The sequence below is a fragment of the Myodes glareolus genome, chromosome 25 (genome assembly GCF_982192425.1).
Source record: "Myodes glareolus chromosome 25, mMyoGla1.1, whole genome shotgun sequence".
Taxonomy (NCBI): domain Eukaryota; kingdom Metazoa; phylum Chordata; class Mammalia; order Rodentia; family Cricetidae; genus Myodes; species Myodes glareolus.
Window position 1 is genome coordinate 26270079 of NC_142050.1, and position 24764 is coordinate 26294842.

The 24764-nt window shown below is 40.1% G+C and overlaps 1 protein-coding gene across 1 annotated transcript in view; it reads left to right on the forward strand.

The window, feature by feature from the left end:
- Snd1 (staphylococcal nuclease and tudor domain containing 1) overlaps nt 1-24764 on the forward strand; it is a 401120-nt gene that overhangs the window by 43772 nt on the left and 332584 nt on the right. Inside the window, exons 5-10 of the mRNA XM_048451021.3 lie at nt 2102-2262; nt 2622-2713; nt 3283-3441; nt 4773-4879; nt 7782-7872; nt 18405-18518. Of these exons, the coding sequence (XP_048306978.1) occupies nt 2102-2262; nt 2622-2713; nt 3283-3441; nt 4773-4879; nt 7782-7872; nt 18405-18518 (724 nt within the window). The remainder of the gene's footprint in view (nt 1-2101; nt 2263-2621; nt 2714-3282; nt 3442-4772; nt 4880-7781; nt 7873-18404; nt 18519-24764) is intronic.

Here is a 24764-nt window from a genome sequence, read left to right on the forward strand (position 1 = left end):
GTAGCCTCTGTAAACTGTTTTACTTCATTTCATCTCATTCCTGTTCTTTCCTACAAGATGGACAACCTCAGGTGCTTTAGTCTCTTCTGGGATCTTCCTGCTCCTAGATTGTTTTGAGCCAGGAGTTCACTAAGCGTTTACTTAGTGGTACTTGATTTATGCAAACCTCCTTTAAAAACATGCGTGGAGACTAGGCAGGTTTTTTTTTATTTTTTTTAATTCATGAATTAGTGGGTCTTAGGCTATAGATATGCAATTCCAGACTGTTTACCCAGCCAGCCCGCCCAGATATTGAACCTCAACTGTGTATCAGGGTTCTATGCACTGACAATATAGCAGTGAATAGAGTTAGGCTGTGCTAGCATTCTAATGGGGAGATTGACAAAAAAATGTGATGTCTCATTTGGTGTAAGGAACCCTGCACGGGGGAAAACATTTTGCTTTGAATCTGTTTAATTGACAGGGCTACCGCTCCTCTGTTTTGAAGGTTAGTAAAAACTCTTTTCTGACCCTGTGGTCTTGAATCTGTGGATACGTCACTGATAGATAGAAACATATTTGTCTAGTCAATGGCAGTGTGAACTTGTTAGAGTGTGTGTGTGTGTGTTTATATATGGAAGGTTTATAGTACATAAATCTTGTTCAAGTTCACTAGTATTCTCAGTAGGGTGGGTTGCAGCTGGCTTTAATTAACACTTTAGTCTCTGAAAAGTGATATGCTACATCAGTAATTTAGAGGCTATAAACATGCTATTTAAACCATTAAGTCCTTGCTATGATATATGACTGCAGTAGCCAAAGAAAAGACTTTGAATAAACATTTGTATCAGGTGTACCCATGATGGGAATGAGCCAAAGGCACAGTTATACCGTTTGCTGCCTTTCTGTCCTTTGAGACTTAGGGCCAGGTCAATCACCATGTACCTGCAGTCCTTTCTGATTGGAAGGAGACTTTTGCTGAACTCTGTAATTGTTGTGTGTGCCTGTGGGAATTGGTTGAATTAAGACATTTGTTTTTAGGTGGTGTTTTTGGAAGCATGCCACAGTTCTAACTTAAGAACAATTACTGGCATGATTGCTGTTGCAATGTGTTTTTTTTGGAATTCAGTTTGGAGTGAATAAAGAAAAACCCCTTAACAGTTTTGTGCTGCTGCCGCTGGAGTACTAACCCCGCCAGACTGAACGTCGTCTCTTCACAGTGTTTATAATTGTGCCTACTTCTGCTACCCCATAATGCAGTAAATTCTGCTTACTGTGAATTTTGATATCTCTGAATCCTCTGGATATATTTTGGGTGAATAGAAGGAAGAGGTACCAGAAACTTCTTTGGAAATATTAGGTCATGCTTGCTTAGATAGAAATTCCTAGAGACTAGGAGAGGAAATTCAATGTGTGTATGGCTGTGGATGTTCGGTCCTCCAGGTGTTTGGAATCCTGCAAAGAAAGGCCTTGTAGTCCCTTGCTTCCCACATTTAGCTCAGAAGTGTCAGTAAACAGTCATGTCTCCATTTCATCCCTCTCATCTTAAGAAGTACTTGTTTGTTTTTTATTTTCCTTTTGGGCAGTACTACTATTGGTTTTCTGCCTGATGAAGGAGACTTATTTTAAAACTCTAATTGTCTTGCTGGCCTTGTGGATGTCTAAGTAATTTTGAGCTAACATTATCTGTGGTAGCAGTACACTCTGCAGATGGTCCCAGACTTAATTTATAGATAGAGAAAGTGTTAAGGGTGGTTCTTAGTCACCTCCTGCACCAGAACCTGCTGAGCTGGGCCTAGCTTCTGGAATCTGGGATGCTTAAATGAGTTTGTACCCCCTGGAGTGGCTCCCCTTGGAGCCATTAACTTGTTCTTTTCTACTCAGTGGCAGGAGGACTACGTGTTCTGTAGATCCTCTCATTAAATGCTCTTAGATTCTCATCTCTCCTTTGAAGGAACAAATTTGGAATTTGGAAATTGTGCTTATGGTGATTTTTCTGGTTAAATAAATGCCTTGATCTCTTTTTAAGGGACAGGATGCCATAGAAACCAACTGGCAAAGAGCTCCATAGTCTTTGTTTGTGAACTCAGTAACCACAGCTTGTTTATCTTTCATATCCCAGCCCAGAGCAGAACCGGCTTTCAGAGTGTGAGGAACAAGCAAAAGCGTCGAAGAAAGGGATGTGGAGTGAGGGGAATGGTTCACATACCATCCGGGACCTCAAGTACACCATTGAGAACCCAAGGCATTTTGTGGACTCACACCACCAGAAGCCTGTCAATGGTGAGAATGGCAGGGGAAGGCAGACAAACTCAGGGTGATTTCTTTCTGTTTGCTCTCTTTGATCTTGGGGTTTATAAGATCCAGTGAGTCTTTCTTTAGCTTGCTTAGTACCCAAAGGGAATCCTTAAGGGCTAGAGAACACCATGGCACTTTGGAAGGGGCTTTGAGTTGCTTCACAAAGCTTACTACAGTTATGTATGGCAGAGACTAGCCCTGTACTGTTGCTGATTATAAGCTGTTAGTAGTTTGCGTATTTTGTGTATTTTCTGTTCTCAAGACTACTTAAACCTAACCCTGAAACTTGTATAACCCTGGAACAACTTTCTCCAATGATCAAAGGTGTTTGTTCTGTCATTCAGCTATCATCGAGCATGTTCGAGATGGCAGTGTGGTTCGGGCCCTGCTCCTCCCAGATCACTACCTTGTCACCGTCATGTTGTCAGGGATTAAGGTTAGAACACATACTGGGCTGCACAGTGGGTTTGGGGTTTGTGGGAGTGTCTAGTAGTAGGTAGGTTTCTCTGCTTGGGGACTTGGGACTGACTTTTCTTCCTACTATGAGCCAGAGTACTTCCTAGTTATTTTGGTGTAAGCTTCTTAGATAATTCTATTAGATTTCACATAATTAAGGCCTGTTAGTATGGGACATTGTTGGAGATGTGAGGCTGGAGAAAAAGGAAGGAGGCATATGTGGCTCTGAAACTTGTTAGATATGAATTGTACATATACCCATATGTATTTTTAAAATATTCAGGGATCGAAAGCAGGGTACTGCCTTGATCCTTTCTTGGTAAGGGGACATTTTCAAAGGAAATTAAAATGCTTTCTCACATGGTATGTTTCCTTTGCCTTTAACAAGAAGCTTGATTGGTCTGATGTTTTAAAGATGGCCAGAAGAGCAATTTTGAGAACTCCCTGAGCATTGGCTGTGGTCCTCATGCCCCTGGGAAAGCCTAATGGGGATGGAGGGCATCTGGCTCTATTTAGCCTGCGTTCCTCATCACCCTTACTTTTCTTTAGTGCCCAACTTTTCGTCGAGAAGCAGATGGTAGTGAAACACCAGAGCCTTTTGCTGCAGAAGCCAAGTTTTTCACGGAGTCGAGACTGCTTCAGAGAGATGTTCAGATTATTCTGGAGAGCTGTCACAATCAGAACATTCTGGGTACCATCCTTCATCCAGTGAGTGTGCCCTGCAGCTTGGGTTTCGTGGGTCTGCCATGTGTTCAGTTTGCTGTTCTTTCTGTGCAACATGATCTGAAATTTTGGCTGAATTTTTACTTTCAATTACTATTTTTAGTATTTTTATCTAATGACTTGAGCCGTTTCTGCGCAGACACTAGTTGTCATGTAGTTGTCATGTAGTTGTCATGTAGTTGCCATGTAGTTGTCATGTAGTTGTCATGTAGTTGTCATGTAGTTGTCATGTAGTTGTCATGTAGTTGCACATGGCGGTGCATTGAGCTTTTAGGGTTCCTCTCAAACGCTCCTGACTTCATAAAGGGAAGTCTGAAAGTTGCCAGTGAAAGACTAGGGTTATCAACATCCTCTAGAGGTGGGGAGTAGCGTTGGGAAGGTTCATGTGTAGGTGTAGAAGTCAGCTAGCCTGTAGTATTGACACATTAGTCAGAAGGAGACTGATACATGAAAAAATTATTTCCCATATTCTAATCTTTATCTAGTTACCTCCTAACTCCGATTTGAGTGGGAACTAGGTTTTTTGTTTTGTTTTGTTTTTTTAAGTAATGTGGTTGTAGTTGTGATTTTTAGGTGTTTGACCCTCTTGTGCATTTTGATAAATGTGATAAATGTAATTCTTGCACAAGAAGTGACCTTGCTTTGTGGAAACGAAGTGGATTTTCACTATTGTAATGGAGATATAATACACACCTAATTTACTGTTAACTTTTCCAGCTAAATGATTCTCATGAGGGCAGCTGTAGAAGGCTGGGAGGCTTGGTTTGCAGGGTGCCAAGGTCATGTCTGTTTCTTCTGGAGTGCTGACTCTCTGGCCATGCCCTGCCAGATGGTTCTGTGTCACAGTAGAATATGAATTGTTATTCACCAGGAAAATTGTGGCTTGTACTTTTCCCGCAGTCTGTTCTTCAGCTTTCTGCTTCTGCAAAGGGGAGAAAGTGCTGATTCTTAGTGGCAGAGAAGAATAAGGAGTAATCTCTTTCAAAGATTAACGTCCTCCTCTGCCCCCAAGAAGAGCTATTGAGATGTCAGTTCCATTCAGTACCGCTAACATTTATTCTGCTCCTGTTAAGTAGACATGCAGGGCAGGGTGTTGGGGTGAGGGGTAAGGCTGCTGGAAGGAGTCTCATAGTGCTGCCCCATGTCTTAGGTCTGATTTTTATTTTTTAGTTAGAGAAACTCCTTTTTCTTATTTTAGAAAACTTGAAGTACCAGCTCGATAGTGGCTGTGTTTGCTATGTTAGAAACAGAAAAGTGATCTCTTGGGGCAATGATGTGTGATTTATGTCTGTTTTCTCTTGTACCTTGTTCCTTAGAATGGTAACATCACTGAACTCCTTCTGAAGGAAGGCTTTGCACGCTGTGTGGATTGGTCAATTGCAGTTTACACCCGGGGTGCAGAGAAGCTGAGGGCAGCTGAGAGGTAAGGCCTGCCAGGACATCTTGCTTAAGTATTCAGGGCAAGAGTTTGGCTGTCTTCTCTCACCCATCTGTGGCATTGTCTGTTTATTTCAGTAAAGGAGTTGGGAAATTCCAAGAGAAGGAGGGCTATCATATGGAGTGACTCAGATATTAAACTTCAGGTCCAGGTTAGCTTAATGCTGGGGAGTAAGGCCTCAGGGTACGTATGTGGGTTTGCACATGCTACAGTATATAGAACACAGAGGACAACTTGAGTTGTCCACATCCATCCACATGGGATGGATTGAGCTCAGACAGTCAGGCTTGGTGGCAAGCACGTTTACCTACTGAGCCATCTTGCCAGCCACTTTATTTGGTTTACTTTAATTTTGTTTTGTTTTTTGTTTTTTGTTTTTAAATTGAGACAGGCTTTCTCTGACTGTCCTAGAACTCAATTTATAGACCATGCTGGCCTCAGACTTACAGAGATCCTCCTGCCTCTGCTTCCCGAGTTTGGGGATTACAGATGTGGGCCACTGCTACACCTGACTCTTATTAAATGCTTTTAAGTCCGCTTTCTCCAAGTTCCCCTCTTTGTTTTAGGTATTTGAAATGAAACAAATTTGAGACTTGTTTCAGCTGCTCCCAAACAGGCAAGCAAGATTGGAGTGATGATGGAGAGGTCGAGCCTGTGGGTCCTAATCTAGACCAGGACATACAAGCTGACAGCTCAATGTGTTTGAAAGTGGTTTTAATTAATAAGTGCCAGTGATGACTTTCCACAGGACATGGAGATTCTGAAGACCAGTAGCTTGTTTAGCTACACGGTCACGTCTAGCTAGATGTTTAGCTGAACTCACATTTGGTGGGGTAGATGAAAGAAAATAGAGCAGGCACCAAGTGTTACTGATTGGGAACAGTACCATGCAAGCCTGAACCTCCAGTTCCAGGACAGCGTGAAAGAAGTGATACTGGAGTGAAAGTAGACACTTAAGTGCCATGACAGTGGCCATCCTTAAGTTTCATGGCATGGAGCCTTAGCTTAGCATCTTAAATTTACAATGGTTTTTTTAATTTGCTTTTTACCATTCAGATACACAGCTAAGGGAAAAAAAAAAACGAATGATAATAATAAAAAGAACTACTCTAGTATTTGTAAGACCTTTTCTGAGGATTTTTATATCCTCCTGTGCCTATAAGCAGAGACATTGCAAGTTTTTCTGAAAACATATGTTAGTCTGGGTCATTAGATAGGACATATTTGACAAATGTATATTGTGTGATGAAAAGACAGAGGAATTACTTTTTAAACTTTTTAAAAGTTGTATATTGTCAGGCGGTGGTGGCACACACCTTTAATCCCAGCACTTGGGCTGTAGAGGCAGGTGAATCTCTGAGTTCAAGGCCAGCCTGGTCTACAGAGCAAGTTCCAGGACAGCCAGAGCTACACAGAGAAACCCTGTCTAGAAAAACAAAACAAAACAGAAAGTTGTATATTATGCCATAATTTAATTTGAAAAATATAATAAATAGCCTTATAGTTCTTCAAATACTTGATTCTGTTATGCTCAGTTTTTTTTCTCTTGTTCAGAAACTTCTATTTTCTTCTTACTACTGTTCTAAGTTATTATTTTGGTTGATAAATTTTCTTGACATTTTTTTTAGTTCCTACCTGTCTTTGAAGAAAGTGAGTACAATTAAAATAATATCTATGTTTTCTAACAACTGTAAGAGACTGGATTTTTTTTTAAAGAGAATCACTGCAAAGCAGACTTAGGCCAGAAAATGCAAGCCATATATCAGTGTATAATTGCTTGTCTGCTGTTTTGCATGCCATATCTGAGCTACTTGTTAATGGCAAATCAATCCCACACCAGTTATGTTTTAAGGGGTTATTTATTTTGGGGGATAAAACTTACATACACCATAAACCGTCAGGAAGGGAGCCTAGTCGCTGGAGCAGGAGCCGGGACCAAGCGCCGGAACCAAGAGGACCCGACCCGAGATCTGTGGCTCTTTTTAAAAGAGAAATATACCACGCCCCAGTGGGCTGGTATTTCAATGGCTATTGGTTGATGGAGCGGAAGCCGCTCCCCCGCAGCACCGTGGGCTCGTGCTTCAGCGACTATTGGCTGAAGCAGCGGAAGATACTCCCGCAGCGTACAATTATATTCTCTGTGGGAATTCTTTATGTATTTTACAGCTTCTACATGCTTCTTTGTCTTTTTCTATTTCAGTGCAGCTTAAAAGAATGGTTGCAGTACTGCTTTCAGAAATGATAGTTCTTGCCTACTGCACATGCTCCACTGTTCATAGTTTAAGGCAGCTGGTCATTGATTTTTTTTTTTAAATCTTTGCACATATTCAATTTTCCACTCTTGATCTGGCTCAGAAAATAATCTACTGGGCTTAATATTTTGAAATGAATTCCTGTCAGCATGGTTTTTAAGCTTTTATTACTGAAAATCTGCAGATTTTGTCTATTTCAAGTATACTTCAGATACACTGTGTTGGTGTTTTCTGAATTGAACCTGGTAGCTGGTAACCCTTTTACAATTCAGATGGCAATCAGGTAGACCTGTGATTCTTTAAAAACATTTTCATGTTTAAGAAAATAATTCCTCTGTATTTTTGCACTCACTCAGAAGATACTAGATAAAGCAAAGGATTAATTATTTAGGTGGACCTGTGCACTCCAGTTGAATTCTGGGATCTCAGTGGGCCGTTCATAAGTTTATTATGTTCATACAGCTTGCTTTTTCTGTTTGCTCCACACTTTACATTTGCAGTCAGCCTTTGTTCTGGTTTGACGGTGGTCTTCTGGATCTGTAGGATTTTCTGTATTTCCTGCTTCTGTGGTGCTGCTGGGCTCAGGTGAAGTGCACTGCTCAGTGAATGATCTTGTATTCTTACTTTGTTGCCAGGTTTGCCAAAGAGCGCAGGCTGAGAATATGGAGAGACTATGTGGCTCCTACTGCTAATTTGGACCAAAAGGATAAGCAGTTTGTTGCCAAGGTGAGTCATTCTCAGCATTTTGATATGCAGAGTGGCCATTGCCAGGCCAGTGATGATACAAGGATCTGAATAATTAGAAATGCTGTATCTCTTGACTGTTTCAAGAGGAGCCTTCCCTACCGTGTGTGTGTGCATGCACATTGTACTTCTCATTGTAAATTAAAATAAGCTCTTTATAAGTTCTTGGATTAAAGTTGTGGGCTTGTTAGCTCAAAATAGCTCTCATTTTTGAGATATCTTTTTATTTGCTTTGCAGTTGGCACTCTAGGATTTCCTGTGTCCTCATCTTACTCTTCATTCTCTCTAGAACTCTTGTGGTTTCAGTATTTTCCCTGCCCTGAATTCTTTATTGACTGTTGTGTTTTGGGGTGGATTGCTTGCTTCCCAGGCAACTAGAGCTGCTGAATAAATTAAATGGTTCTATCACCAGTACTGTGCAAAAGATTTTCCTTCTAAGGTTTCAGTAATTCGAGTTGTAGAGTTCCACGCTTTCGTAAATCCTATGAAGTTTTCAGCCTGTTTTTGCTTTTGCTAAGAGGCACTGAAGATTTTGTCTATTTATAGGCAAAGGGGTTAGATATCTTTACTTGTGGACAGTGGCTGTCTGTATCACTTAACCATGAATTTATGTTGGAAAGTCACTAGGTGGCACTGTCAGCCTGAGAAATCCCCAAACTGTCCTATAAATGGTAAAATTTAGATTCTGAGGAATTTACTGATTTTCTTCTCTCTCCTTCCTTCCCTGTATCCCTCCCTCTCCCGCCTCCTCCATCATACCTTTCTCAAAGTAATAGGTTACAGAGCTCAGCTGTGGCCTCTTCCCCTGCTAGAGCTTGTCTAGGTATCTGATAAGTGATGTTAATCTCTGTTTAATGTACATTCCATGGGAGAAAATGTATTTAGATATTAACATACATATATCCTTCCACATTTTCTAGTATGATTATGACTTTATTTACCTTGAAAATGCTAATTACTTTATTAATAGCTCTATTACATACTAAAACTAATTTTCATTTCCTCTTATCCCCCCCTGAGTTAGTAATTTTTAAAACATTTACATGCACATATATTATGCATATTATTAATTCAGCTCTCAAATTCTCTGCCTATCTAGGTTTTTTTCTCAACATTCACTCAGTTTGCTAATCTTACTTCAGTAATTCTGTCTTGAGACCTAGGCAGTGCTGTTCTGGACCGATCGACTGCTCCTTCCCTGTGATGAGTTTTACATTTGGATTTCTTTGCCGTCATCACAGGAGGTGTTCTTGCTTTGCTCTCAGGTTAGGACTATGCTTGCTGGGTCCTGTGGCTTTTTCTTGAAGCCATTTATATCTATTTTCCATATATATTCCGTTGATAATCCAGTGGGTTTGTGTCAGATGCTTTTTCCCATGAGAACTGATATAGTATTTCTTAGTTGTCCTTAGTTTCTAGGGTTTTGTTGTTTATTCCCCCCCCCCCTTTTTGTGATCTGAAATGACTGATATTTCCACCTGTATGGTTCTTTTTTTTTTCCTAAGAGGAATTACCAAATCTTTTTAAGCCTGGTATTCTGACATGTCGTGATGATTTAACATTGTGCTTGAGTGTTTAGACCTTCAGTCTTTTTGAACTGCTTTGTCACCTTTCATTTATTTTCTCTATTCTTCCTTTCTAGACCTTCTCTCATTTGTATGGTGTTCTTTGTTGCTAGTGTTTGGATATTTCCTTCTGGTTTTCTTTGTTTTTAAAAAATGTTGTATTATTGCTTTTGAGATGAAGGTTGTGTTAGATCGTCTGGCTTGCCTTGAACTTGTTCTTTGAATGCATCTCTTCTTTCACTGCTATTTAAATCAAACTTCTAGAACTTCTTTCATCCCATCTCCTAGAAATACCTTTAATTATTTTGCAGTTTTCCTCCATGTTCTTTGTCCTCATGTTGGTTATTTTGGCTCCTTAGTTTTCATTTCCTCGGATATTTGATAAACCTTGGCTGTCTCTTATTTAAGGATAAGGTTTAAAAAAACTAGGTTGTAAGCATCAAAACTGGGTTTTGGGCATATGTCTTGACATTTAGCAACTGTTTCAGAGATTTGAAGCCAATCCTGGTGTTCAGCCCCTTGGTTGTTTCTTAAGATGACTGATTTGGTAGTTCCTGAGTCTTTCTGGGCAGCTGGGGCTCTGCTTAATATATTAGATTGACTCTTCAGTTTCCTCACTTCTGGCTCAGGATTTGGCTTTTATGAACCCATGGAGTAAGATGCTCATCCACTTACCCACCAACTTTCATGATCTTTTGCAGTATTTGTCTCTCCAATTATCTTTATATTCTTGAGCTTATGTAAATAGATAAATTGGTGTGTTAAACATTCTTTAAATTTTTGAATTAAAAAATAGTTGTTTAGAGAAGAAAACAAAGCTAGTGTTTGGATCAACTTCCTTAATAGGTACCTAATATTCCATTGTGAAGCTATACCGTAATTTATTTAACCAGTCTCCAGAAGGTTGCTATTCATGTAAGCTGGTAATTTTTCCCATATTTAGAAAGTACAGTAAGTATCTATAAATGATGGTTATTTCTTTAGAGGTGGTTGGAACATATTTGCAAATAGGTCTTCAGAAATATTACTTGATAGAAGCAGGCTTAATTTCTAATATGTTCCTGAGGAAATATTGACTAACTTTTTCTGAAAGGCGAACATAATAAATCTGTTGATGCTTTGCAGGCTACCACTTTTGGTAACTCCAAATCAACTGTGGGTTGGCAGTCGTTTTTAAACAATTGAAATGTTAAGAGGTTGGGGTGTGATTCATTGGTAGGATGTTTTCAAGCATGTGTGTGGGCCTCGGTTTAATCCCTAGTGCTATTTCTAACACCGCCCTTGCACTCTCCAGCCCCAAACAAAAGAAAGGTGCCCAGTAAATTTTCAAGGAAGTTGAACAAAGGCCCTCACCTACAGTATGGAGTCCTCAGGCCTGCCAATCTATTCCAGACGTGGCTCTTCCTTCTACAGTTACCTGGTTTAAAGGTTCTAATTGTATAGGACACGACTGGAATAACTGGAAACCCTTGCAAGGATAACTCTTGACCTCTTCATCAGGGTGCTTTGAGGTTTGACAGCTGATTTCTGGAGAGTTTTTGTCAAGAGGTTCACTATGAACTGAAACTCAACTAAGGATTTTCTTGATACATGTGGCCTGCTGAAAGATTGGCTTCCATCATCTGCTTAAGAGGTTTTATCCCTCAAACAAAGAACTGCAAAAGAGGGCTCTCCTTGTCTCTCCAGGTTAGCAGAAAGGCATGTCCCCTTCACAGCGATTAGCTGAGCCTGCCTGAGACTTTTGTGCCTGTTGTGGCCTGCCAGTTCCCTGCCTGCCTTCCCTGTGGCGTTTTAGCTGATCTGTGCAGTTTGTAGCCATATGGTCCCCTGAGCACGTGGCTTGGCTTCTCTGTCCCTACTGCTGGATCTGTGAGCATTGCAGATTTCACAGACCTGAATAGCATTGTTGGGGGGAAGGGAAAAGAGCTTGTCCCCAAGAGATATCCTCTCACTGTCCTGCTTGTTAGAGACCTCATGTTTGTTCTCTTCGGTAACATAAACAAGCAGCAGCCACCTTTGTGCTTTGGAAGGATGTGAAGCTATCCATCCTTCAAGCTTATCCTTTTGAGACTTTTGTCCGAGAGCTCAAGTAGTTGATTGGCAGAGGCAGCCGAGGCCAACATTGGAGATCAGGTTGTAAGGTAGCAGTGGATGCAGCATGGATTTGCTAGAATGGAATCACTTAGCTAGCATGGAATTGATTTTGCCATGCTTACCATATTGCTGTGCTTCAGTTCAAGAGTTATTTAGCATCATAGCTATATCTATTTAATTGTGTTTCTGAGATCCTCCACCCTGGTTTATTTTCTTGGAGAAGTCGTCCAAATAGGTTTACTTGTTATAATTTTGCTTTACATTAACCTTAGTGATTAGTGGTGTTGAGCCTCTGCTTGTCTATTTGTGTGGGCTGCATTAGGGAAATGTTAAAGTCCTTTGCCTGTTTTTTAGTTTTCAAAAATTGTTTATAGTGCTAGGTATTGATCCCCGGATTTTTCCATTTTTTTAATTGGACTGCTTGGTTTTATTGTTGTGTTTTAGGAGTTTTGCAAATATTCTGGCTATTAAACTCATTGTCAGATACATGATTTAGAAATATCTCCCATTTCGTAGGTTGACTTTTTATTGTTAGTTATGCTTTTGGAGTACAGTGGTTGTTTTTGTTTATTTTTAATTTTTAGGCAGTCTGATTTGGTTTTATATCTAATAGATACTTGCCAGATGCAAAATAGTGAAGCTTTTGCTCTGCGAATTTCTTCTAAGATTTAAAAGTGATTGATTAAATTCTAAGATTTAAGTGATGGACAGTTCAAATCAGTTTTTAATGGGGCTTTAGGTAAGGAGCCAGGTCATTGCTTCATGCGTGTCTCTAGCTTCCAGGTATTGTTTTTTGCAGACTATCTTTTTTCATGTACTGAATTTCCATTCTTGTCAGTAGCCTTTTGATCACATAATGCATTTTTGCACTATTCCATTGGTCTGACTTGCAAGTTTTCATGGCAGCACTGTATGGTTTCTATATTGTAGCTTTGTAGTAAGTTTTGAGATAAAGAATCATGCATCATCTAGTTTTTGCCTATTTTGGGTCCTTTGAGATCCAGTATGAATTTTGTTGTGGGTTTTTCTTTTTTCTTTTTAATTTCTGCAAGCCAAAATCAAACAACGAACAACCCATCAAACCTCTTTTGTTGTTCCTTTAAGTGGCACATGTAGTGAAACTGCAGGACGCACCCCGATTGGCTTGTTATCGTGCTTGTTGTCTTGTCACTATGATAGACACCCCGACAGCCACAATTCAGCATACAGTCCACTGCCAGGGAGGCAAAGTAGGATGTGACACAGTTTGTCACGTTGCATATACACGTGAGAAAACAGTGGAATACTTCTGGCCTCCACTGCCTTTTCTAGCTTAAAGTACCAAACTCTTCCACATTCTAGTCACAAAATACTTCCAGTGGCCTAAGAACCACATGGTTAGGTTTATCACAGCAGAAGCCCACCTCTGCTACTGATTCCTCTCATGGCTTCTTTTCTCTGGCTGTGGTAAAACTCTGACTAAAAGCAACTACTGGAGCTTTGTTTAGCTCATAGTTCATCATGGCAAGGGAGTTGTTACAGAGACTGAGTCTGAGGGCACTAGTCTTATTGTAGGCCCAGTGAGAACAAGACAGCAACGAATGCACACATGCCGGTGCCTAGCTTCTCGTCTCCTTTTCAATTTGTCCAGAACCTAGGCTGTGGTGGTGATGATGTCTTCCCATCTCAGGTAACCCACTTAAGAGAATGCCTCATAGGCATGCTCAGCAACTCTCCGGGTTGGTTGTAGATTGTGTCAAGTTGACAACAGTATTCTAATAAGGATTATATGTAAATCTGTGAAGCATTGCATTTTAAGAGAAAAGAAAGCAGATGAATTTATAGGATTGCATTAAATTCACAAATTGACAACCAAACCAACAAACAACCCACCAAAAATATTGACATATTGGCAGTCTTAGATCTCCTAATCCATAGCCATGGGATGTGTTACCATTTATCTTTCTTGTCTAACAGTTTATCTCTGTAAATGGTGACTGTGTGCATGTGCACATGCATTACAGGCATGTGCTGCCACACTTGGCTTTTTCCATGGGTGTTAGGAAGGTAGGGTGATCCCAGCTGAGGTCCTCATGCTTCCACAGTAAGCACTTTCCTTACTAAGCCATTCCTCCAGCTCCTTCAACAATGTTTTATAATTTGCATTGGACAAGTTTGTTGTTTTTTTTTTTCTTTTAATTAAACGTGTGGTTATTCCTGAGGATTTTGTTCTTTGTGATACTTGCTATTTGGGATGAAATTCAGATGTTATTGCTAATAGAAATAGCTGATTTTTGTCTTTCACAATTCATTTGTTTGTATAATATTTGTTTAATCTGAGTTTTCTTATGTTTTGTAAGCAGTCTAATTTTATTGTATTCTTGTAATTTTTATGCCTTTTATTTGTTTTTCTTGCCCATTTTCTAGTTTTATGCTGAATGGAAATGGCTTTTTGTTAAAATTTTAAGCAAAGATACTTAATATGTTTGGTGTGATCTAAACTGACCAGTATATTCCCAAGCAGTCATACAGAGACCTCAGAAAACAAAGAAATGAAAAATTTGTCACTTGCCTGACCTTATCAAAGGCCTGCATGAAGAAAGGAAGTATAGGGATGGCTTGGCAGGAACATTAGCTTCCGCTGCAGCGTACATAGGCTAAGACTTACAAAAGATTTCATTAGCAGTGCAGTCTGCAGATGTGAATGAGAAGAGATTTAAGAGGATTCTTAGGATCGTTTCAGAACAAACAATGCCAAGAGCCCACATATTCATTGCCAGCCTAATATCCTTTGGTATTTTACATGGGTATGGTTCATTTGTTATAATTAACGAACCAGTATTGATTTGTTGGTATTAATTAAAGTCGTCATTGTATCATTTAGATTTCTTGTAATGTATTTTTTCTCTTTCAGTAACATTAAATTTGGTTATTTTACCTCTTTACAGCATCTCAGTCTCTCCTTGTTTTCCTTGTGACTTTGATCATTTTGAGCAGCAGTGAGATATTTTGTAGGATATTGCCTATAGAAATTTTGTCTGATGTGTGCTCCCTTTAGTTATCCATGATAGTATTTGGTATGATTGTGCTTAGTTTGCTTACCAGGATGTTTTTGTGATTATTTACTTTTTTAAAAAAAGCAAGATTGCATTTGTACTTCTGTGATGAACCAGGGAGAACAGACATAGCACACAGTGCTAGGGTGCAGGTGAAACGGCCATATGTCACAATATCAGTGACGTAAAGGGTGTGTTTTTTTGTTTCTAGTGACCTCAAGTGCACTCTCTGGTTATACCTGTAGAAGCCCTACTTGGGTTGACGCTTGCTTTGCTTCTTTCTGGTACTGAGATTGGTAGTAGTATTAGAGCTATTGTTGACTGTGTCTGGGGTGTTACTCAGAGTGTCCATAGCTCAGAGAGCTGTTGTAAGGCAGACTTTGTCATCTGATGCACTCTACAGGGTTCTAGCAGTGGCCCCTGGTCTAATCGTGAGCATTGTAGGGGCTGTGCAAATAGGCAGTGTGGCAGGGGGCCAAAGAAAGGGATCAATATTTCTTTCCCCTGACACAGCTCTGTAGTTCTCCTGACTTTTGGTAGCCTTTAGTCTATACCTTACCATCATGAAGACCTTTTTCCTGTTACAACTGGACTTTGATGCGGAAGGAATTGGATTTAGTGCATCTAATCTTGAGTCCAGATGGTGACTTATTTCTTATAGATTTCTGCTCCTGAGCCTTGGGTGATCTCTTGGTGCGCCTGCATGAGGATGGCTTGGTTAGAAATCTGTAGCTTCTAGTGAAAGTGAGCAGTGGGAGCACACTTGTTATCTGAAGAACAGCTTCCTGAGAACTGTAGCTGAGTGTGGTCTATAGCTGAGCTGATCCACTCTGTATTTTACTTATTGCACAGTGTGTGTCCATATCCAGTATTTTACCGCTTCTTCCATGTTTCTGTAAGCATTGGCTTATTTTCTGGGCAGTAATGACACAGTTTACAGAGAAATAGAAAATTCTACCCCTCCCCCAACTTCTTTTCTTCCCTCCTGCTCTCTCTCAGAAAGCTAAGCTTTGCATCCTTGGCAGCGCCAGAGTGTGCAGTTCTGAAGAGGAGGTTGCTAATCAGGGATATGCCAAAGCAGAGAGTCTGCTACTGTGGCCTAAAATTTAAGCTTTAAGAATCCATTTGCTGCTGTCATTATCATGTTATAAGGGGTGATGAATACTAACCTTGTCACAGAGGATGCTTAGATCTCCACATTCTGGAATCAGGCTGAACGTGTGACACTGTGATACTTTCCTGGTGTCATTGCTCTTTGAGCATGCTTGAAAGCCAGGACTGCCCAGAAATTTCTCATGTCTTAATATAAGGAAGTTCTGTATGTTTTTGGCAACTGACAATTTAATTTCAGTTTGGGAGTAAGTACAGATCTGTCCAAGAGTAAGATTTTGGAAATATTGTGAGATGTGTGCATTTGAGATGACTGAAGATGACCTTATTCACCTTTGGTTATTCTTTTGAAGGCGTTGTTAGCTGGGATAGTAGCTGTCGCGCTTGGTATGGCTTAGAGGAAGTTTTTTCTTCTCTCTGGTTTGCAGTTAGAATTGCAGAATAGCACACACCATGGAGCCCACATACCTCAGGTGTTCTGTTGTCACCTGTTTCCTTTTCACACAAATGAGGGGTTTGAAAGATAGAGACAAGTCACTGGACCTTTTGTGTTTGGGCCTGCTCTCCATTCTTGATAGCTTTGGGAATATATTCTATTGAGGAGTTTTTCTTGACATTAATATGTCTAGATGGTAACGTACATAGAGATTTTCTTTTGGTTTCTGTAATTGAATTTATATTTTTGGTTGTATTTTTGGTGAGGCAGTATCTAAGTACCTCATGGACTTTTTTTATTTTTTAAATAAAGGAAACTCTTGGATTTGGAGGGTCTTATACCCTTTGATACTACAAGTTCTGATAACCAGCCCTAACTTGGTCCTAGTTTGACTTCATGTTATATATTTCTTTTTTATTTCTGATTTTTAAGTTTTTGACCAGGAGAATCTCTGGGTTTTAGGGTTTAGCTCTCTTGACTCAGATTTGCTGTTGAGTATATAGTAAAATAAGTATGGTCACTTGACACTGTCTTTTGCTGCTTTCAGAGTTGCAGGTTCATCTTAATATATAGTAAACACTAATTCCTAGTTTCCAATAGTCTGGGCTAGACTTTTCATTATCTTTCTGACCGCTGGCCTTTTATCCCCTGCGACTTCCATTAATCATAATGATCAAACCTAGATTTTTTCCATTCGCCAGCCATAATCAGCCTTCTATGGATGGACACACAGCTTGGTTTTGACTGTCTTCTCCTTTCCTTTTTTCTATTTGATGATACTTAGCTACTGCCATTTTCTGTTGTACACATTTTCTAATTTGTTTTTGGGTTTTGCTTGTTCTTAAGATTGTCCCTAAGAGCATCCCTTATTCTGTCTGTCTGTCTGTCTGTCTGTCTGTCTGTCTGTCTATCTATCTTTGGTTTGTGATTGGTTGGTTTCTTGTAAAGGTGGAGATGTTTTTGGATGAATCTGAAAAATGAATGTGTTTTGTGCTGAAGAATCTTCCATTAACTAGGCCTCCGTTAAGACATTCCCAGTGTGCTGTCCGTCATGGCAGCCAACTGTCTAGCTGCTTTTGTTTCATGCATAAAAGAGAAAAGAAATTTTGCCAGTCTTTCCTCCTTTTGTGGCTGACCCAGTAATTCAGCCACTTGGTGGTTGCTGATTAAAACATAGAAGAGCCTGATTTTTACTCTGCAGATGGAATGATTGGTGACAATATTTTGTAGTCAGTAGCTACTTGTAATGCTTGCAAAGAAGGAAGAAAAATAAAAAATCCCAAACAGCCTTAAAACAACAGGGTCTGGATATAATTCTGTGAATTGTTGATTGCTGGCCATTATCACAGGTTCTGGTTGTACTGTGATGTGGTACTATCCCAGTGTGAATGTCATTTTATTCTGTACACATTGGTGGGATGTTCTAACCTTCACAGAGAAATATTTGTGCTTTTGCCCTTCAAATAGATATCCTTGTATCCCAGACTGGAAGTTAATCGTTTTCAGCTGAGAGTGGGATGCAATGTTAATGATTTTTGGTTTCTAAAACTAGACGTGTCCATAGTAGCATTCTAAAAAGATGGCTTGAAGAGTAGCTGAGGTCGTATTTCAGCAATTTAATGTTTCTGCCTGTGAGATTAACAGCTAAGCAGCTCCTTCCCTGAGCTAAACTGACAGTTCTTTCTGTCCTTCACTTGTCTTTGATTTTTCTGCTCTCTATTGGGGCATTTTATTTTGATTTTTGTCATGTAACGAGAGGGGTACCATTTCCTAATTCAACCTTTGCCCTTTGCCTCTTGAGTTAGAACTTTAGTTCTAAACTAAAGTTTAGTTTTAAACTTGTATCAAGAAAATTTTCAGTATAGACTGGATTTAGATTTTTTTTAAATACTTTTATTCCTATTTAAACACAGTGTTTATTGTCTAGCCATGGATGTCTCATTTTGGAACTTGCAGTATAGCCCTCACTGGCCTCAGGCTCATAGTGGTCCTTTTATACCAATGTTCTGAGGGTTTAGATTATAACCTTGATCCATCACATCTGGCTCACGTTTCTAGACAGTCTTTCACCCTTACAGTTAAGCACAAGATGGATCATCTTTCTGAATGAAATAACTTCTGTTTTATTGAGTGATTATCCTAAGGTCTTTGGGAATTGATTACTATAGATGGCTGCTTATCTCACCTTTTGTATCTGCCTGTGGTGGGCCTGACTCTGCTGTGTAACAAGGACCACTGAAGCCAGTTTAAGCATTTTTGCCTTCTTACTTACAGGTAATGCAGGTTTTAAATGCTGATGCCATTGTTGTGAAGCTGAATTCTGGAGTCTACAAGACCATCCACCTGTCGAGCATCCGACCACCAAGGTTGGAGGGAGACAACGTACAGGTGAGACCCGGGAAGTGAATTAGTGACTTTTCTATTACTGTGATAAAAACACTATGCCTGAGTCAACTTCTAGAAGGAAGGATTTCTTTGATGTATAGTTTTATTCTGTCATGGTGGGAAACATGGCAGCAAGCAGCAGTGGCAGCCGGAACTGGATGCTCACCTCTTGAACTGCACACACAGGGGTCAGGGGTTGAGTTGTAAGAACATGCACACATGACATGAGACTTTGGAATGTGAAAGCCAACACTCAGTGACATACTTGTTCTAGCAAGGCACTTCCTAGACTTCTCCAAAATATCGGTATTAACTGAGGACCAGGTGTTCAAATACATGAACGTGGGGGGGGGGTATTCTTATTGAAATCACCCAGGAAGGTTTTGCACTTCTGCACAAATAGAGAAGCCAGAAAATTAGTTAACTATAATATTCGTATGTAAATATGTGAAAGGGTAAGTCTTTGAAATTCTGCAAGTATTATGCCTTTATATTTGCAGCTCAAACCATAGCCTCTGCTGTGCTCCATTTCAAATAGCTACTATTGGCACTCCTCCCCAGGGAGCTGAGAGCAGTTAGGATTGGCATATTTGAGATAGTGGGTGAATTTTATTTGAAGAAGATCTTGCTTTTTGTGAGAGAATGAGATGGAGAAATTCTGTATCCAACTTAAATAGGAACAGGGCCTGCTTTTGATGGTCATTTTGGTTTGGTAGTTCCTTATGTCTTTGCTTTAGGGGAAAAAATGGATCTGTGTTTATGCTCCTTGGGGTTACGTACTTACTTTACAAATGTTTACTATCTTTATTGTTTTGTACTATTTGCTAAATCTTTGAATGAATAAATGATTGCCTGATGATATGATTTGAGTGTGTTCAGTTCTAAGAAATTATGCTTTAGATGAAATTCCAGCAAGAGTTGGTCATCAGTGTACAGGTAGGCAGTTTGAAGTTAGATTTTTATGTTTATTTTCTTCCTATAATTCTGACATTTGAGGTGGTAGGGATAAGGATTGAGACTATTTTCTTGGGTTTGGCTTTGATTTGCTTTAAAGGCCATCACTCTTGCTCCTGTAATTTCCCTCTGATTAGTCTTTATGTTGACTAGTTATAGAATTAGGCCTTGGGTAGAAAACTAGTGCGAGAGGGCAGTTTTTAGAAATTAAACATCATGGCTGAAATTAGTTTTGTGGGTATCTACTTTTTTTGTTTATCTCATTTGAGGTTCTAAAGATGTGAAATTTGCTCTTCTATTTTTTTTTTTTGCGCACACACATGTTGTAGTGCATTTACAAGCTGAGTTTCAAACCCTGTTTCCATTTGTGTAGGACTTTATAGACAGCCCTTAAGAGTAAAATCAAAACATCATGATTGTCTTCTGAATCAGATCATGTGTAAAAAACATACAGAATGGGTGATTTCATGTCTGGCCAATCAGTTCATTTGCTTTCTCTTTGTAGAAGAGGCAGCAAACAGTACCGTGGCAAGGTTGAGAATTTAAATGCATGAAAGCTTAGACATGCCAAAATGAGGTTGTCTCAGTAACTGTAGCTGTGCCTCATTGCACAGAGTAAATATACATTTCTAGTTTGATGAGGATTGGGAGTGTGCACGAGTCTGCATCTGTGCCCTAAAGTTGGAATTAAGGTTCCCACAGCAACCACAACTTGGAAATTCCTGAATGTTAATTTTTATGTCTGCATCATTAGCTAAAGCATTATGTTAATGTAGACTATGTGGTTGTATTCTAAGCAGTTTTAGGGGATGGGTGGTATTGAGCTTAGGTGGAATAATAGGTTTTTTGAAGAAAGAACTAACCTACTGAGAACTCAAGTTTTTCCAGGTTCATTTGGAGCTCTTTAACTGGTGAAAGATACTTTCCTCTTAGCCTAGTGGTTGATGGGCAGTTGTTGATTTTGTTTTTTATTTTCCTAACTCAGACTGAATTCTAGTTATATAACATTTCTTGTTTCCTAACAAAATGAGCTATGTCTTTTTTTTCTGCTTCCCAACCCCCTTCTCTTTCTGCTCACTCCTGAGTTCTTAGTCCATTTTAAGAAAGTTCCAAGTAAAGCTTAGCTATAATAGTCTGTGACATATGGCTTTGAGAGAGATGAAGACTGATTGTCATTATTTGTCCATTAAATTCCTCTAGAAGATCGTACGAAGGGATCCCAGTAGAGTTAGTGACATAGCATCCCTGAGCATGACTGGCTGTTGTGGTATTTCCCTAAGAAACTGGATTCAAAGATGAGAAGTAAGCACTTGTGAGGAAGGGCACTGAAGACCTATCATGCAAGCCACACAAGCCAGTTACATTTGTTCTTCTCAATTTTAGTTACACTTAAAAACTAAAATATATTAGCTTTCATATATACTTGTGAAAACATGTCCAAAATATATCAGCATTTAATGAATACTAGAATATTAAAAAGTAGATTCTTGTCGTCTTCCCCAAGCCTTTGAAATCTGGTTTATATTTTACATTCATACCTCATTTCAGTTCTTTCTAGCTTCATATAATGTTTAAGTAGCTGCATGAGGTATTGGCTACTTGGATGGACAGAACTGCTCGAAAAGCTGAGATGAACAGGCTGGTCGCCATCAGTGTTGTTCTGGGGTATGCCACTGCTCCTCTCATGAACTTTGAAATTTAGTAGAAGTACATAAATAATTTGCTACTAAGTGCTGTACAAAAGTTTAAAATTTAGGGACAGTGTATAATGCGAGTTTCTATGAAGAAATGACATTTATTTAAAGCTTAAAGGGTAGTTAGGAGTTAGTTAAAAATGGGGAGGACAGTATCTGATCTGGAAACATTGATGACAAAAATCAGGTGAATCTGTGGTAACAGAATGGACAGACAACGGAGGATAGCGTGTGAGTGGTGTGCCACCTGGATGATAGGAAACCATAGGCAGGGCCAGGGCATGTACAGTTCCTGGGAACAGTTCAGGATACACCATGAGGGCCTTGTGACAAACTTGAAATTATTTTTGCATAACCACGAATAGACTAGCAGATAGTTAGATGCTAGGGTTGAAAGCAAACAGGCTTGGTCATTAAGTAAGGGTCATATGTCAAAAGATGTTTAAAGTTTTTTAGGTTTTGTCCTGAGGAATTTTAAACTGAGGAGAAAGATGTGTTTATTAGACTTAAGAACTCTTCTGTCAATGTTTTGATTTACAAGATACGAAACTAATTTATATTTGTACAAAACTGATCTACAAGGAGCAGTTCTGATTTTCTTTTGATAAGCCTTGATTCCCCTGGGGGGGGTGGTAAATGGTAAATGAACGGGGACTGTAGTTATTATTCCAGAAGTCCCTCTTGGTCCTGCAAGATTCAGTGTTTGCCTTTCTCCTTAAAGCATCCCCCTGAGCTCTTACAGAGAGCTCAAGATTCTCTTCTACATTTATTCTAAAGTTAACAAAAATTTACAGTATTGGTGTAGGAAGAAACTCGTCTCCAGTTCCCAATGGTACCATAATTTATATAGATGTGTGAAGCCTGGGCAGTAGACATACTCTGAGCTTCAGGTTTCTAGTATCCCCTACTACTTTCCAATGTTTCTACCTGTGACAGGCAGGAAGCTTAATCAAATATTCAAGGTAGAAGCAGGCATAGTGGCACATTCCTTTAATCCCAGCACTTGGGAGGCAGAAGCAGCTGGATTTTTGTGAGTTCAAGGCTAATCTGGTTTGCTTAGAGAGTTCCAATACAGCAATGGCTACATAGAGAGACCCTGTTTCAATAAATAATAAAAATGAAAAAAATATTTAAGATGGAGCTATTGGGGGCTAGTCCCTGTGTTAAGTCCTTTGATACCTTAGTGCCAATTAGAAAAGGATTTCCCTTACCGAGGAAGCCTCAGGTCAGTCAGTGCGTGTGCTTGGCACACTGAATAGAGGCTGCATTTTAGCTTCTATTCTGTCTTTGTCCCTTTGGCTTGATGCCCTCGTGTAAGATACAGCTCGCACAAAATATATTCCTGCTCTATTTAGAATAAGATCTGGTAGAATCTCAAAGGGAAAGAGGGTGTATTTTTGGGAGATGGGGAGTGGTCATGTGACTGCAGAAAACCAGAATGTTTGAGGATTGTTTGAGAGGAAGGTCTGTGGTGGATGGAATGAATACAGGACCTTCAAGCATGCACTTGGGAAATTACCCTCTGTGTAATTTACCAGGTACTTTCTTGAGAGTCAGTGACTTTGAGATGAAGAAAGATATAACCAATAGCTTATGGTATGAGTCCTATTTAAACAAAAGAACTGTGTGGGAGAGGATGCAGATGTAGAGCTAGAAGGATTACAGGAGAGAAGTCTTGGGTGTGTGCACTGTGATGGGCAGGCAGATGGCCTTGAAGCTCATGAGGTGGTCTCTTGAACTCCATGGTGTTGCCTTTTAGAAAACTAAAGAGCACATTCTCCTTATCATTTCTCTTCCTCCTTTCCTAGAAATTTTTAGTAGCCTATCATCAGCTAAAACAGATCTTCTGAGAAATCTAGAAATTGCGGCGTGTGCTGGTAATAGGGAAAAAGAGGATTTTTCCTTTTTCTTGCACCATCTCTTAAATTTTACAGGAAGACAAGGTTTTGCCTAAGGCCAACTGTATACTTTCCTCTCCCACTCAGTGGTTATTTTCTAATTAGCTCTAGAGGAAGCCCTTAAAACATAGTTCTGAGCAGCTTTTTTTCTCCCAAGTCTTTCCTGTATTGCCCAGGCAGATCCTGTATTTTATTGGAGCTTGGTTTGTTGGCGGAGAGTGTGATGGGAGGGCTAAATGCAGGAGTATGTAGTATTTCCTCAGAAGCCTTCCGTTGGGTGTGCCAAGACAGGTCTTGGTCTTGCTTCTGGATTTCCATTGCCAGCTCTTAGGCGAAAGACACTCCTTCAGGCTGAAAGTCTGTTTAGAGCTCACATGTGATGGGTAACGTGAAGGGGCCTGCTTGTTTGTTGGGGTTTTCTGTCCTGCCCTGCCCCCCAGCCGGCAGGCCCCAGAGAAAATCAACCACACAGAGATTTCTGTAAGTTGGCCAGTTAGGTCAGGCTTCTTACTGGCTAACTCTCACATCTTGATTAACCCATTTTTCTGATTTATTTTTAGCCATGTGGCTCAGTACCTTTTTCAGTGGGGCAGCTTACATCCTGCTGCTTCGGTGGTCTGGGCAGGAGTGAGAGGAATCAACTTCGTCCTCCCAGAATTCTCCTGCTCTCCTTGCATTATTTTCACTTCCTGTCTGGTTTTCCCACCTACACCTCCTGCCTGGCCAATCAGCGTTTATTTAAAACATGATTGACAGAATACAGAGAATTCTCCCGCACCAGTGATGCTCTTGTGAACCTGAACAGGTATCAGGGTTTCTCTAAAGGCAGAGCTTGCTTTATCCAGTTGTTTGCCATAAAGAAATAAGTGCTAAATCTTAGGGAAAGGCTCTGACTTTTCTGAGCTGCTGCCTTGAAGGAGAGATAGTACATTGTGCAATCTCAGGGCTTCCTAGGGAGCTCTTGGCTTTGATCTGAAACTGGGAAGCCTAGTGCTCCTTTGCCCAGAGCTGCCATGGGCTTTATGTTACACTTGGAGTGTTAGTGACAAAGGAAACAGCCCCCGGCATCTAGTGAAGAAGCTGCCTTATTCCCTCATGAAGTCTGTTCCTGCAGTGCTATTGTAGTTGGCACAGAGAGATGGAGCTGCAATTTACCTAAAAAAAAAAAAAAAAAAAAAACCCAGGTACATCATTTGCCCAGCCCCCAGATATTTAGTAGATCAAATTTGCTTTTGGTTGCAGAGGTTTTTCTCAGGTTCCTTTGTGTAGCACATCTGGCTCGCCCTCTTTTCCCTTGGACTCTGTCTATGTCTATGAGCTTGGTACTCAGGAAAGTGTAGAAATCCAAGGGGAGAAGCTTTCCCAGCTGGTAAAATATCTATCCATTTCCATTCCCTACTTTTGAGCCTCCTCTCAGTGAACTCACCACAGAGGTTCTTTCTGACCTGGCCAGTGAAGGGTCTTTCTAATCTCTTGGTACCCTTGCTGCCTTTACTTTACTGTCTAAGGCCTGTGGCCCCTGGGTTTCTTGGACAGGCAATTGGTAGAGAGGAGCAGCAGGGCAGATATTTGCATTTTCAGGATGCTCTGGGATTCTTGAAGGCTTTTTGTCAGAGGCAAGGCTGATTCAAGTTTTGATAATTCTATTGTTGCGCAAGACCCTTGGGTGCTTTGCCATTTAGTTATAACTGTGCATGGTTCCC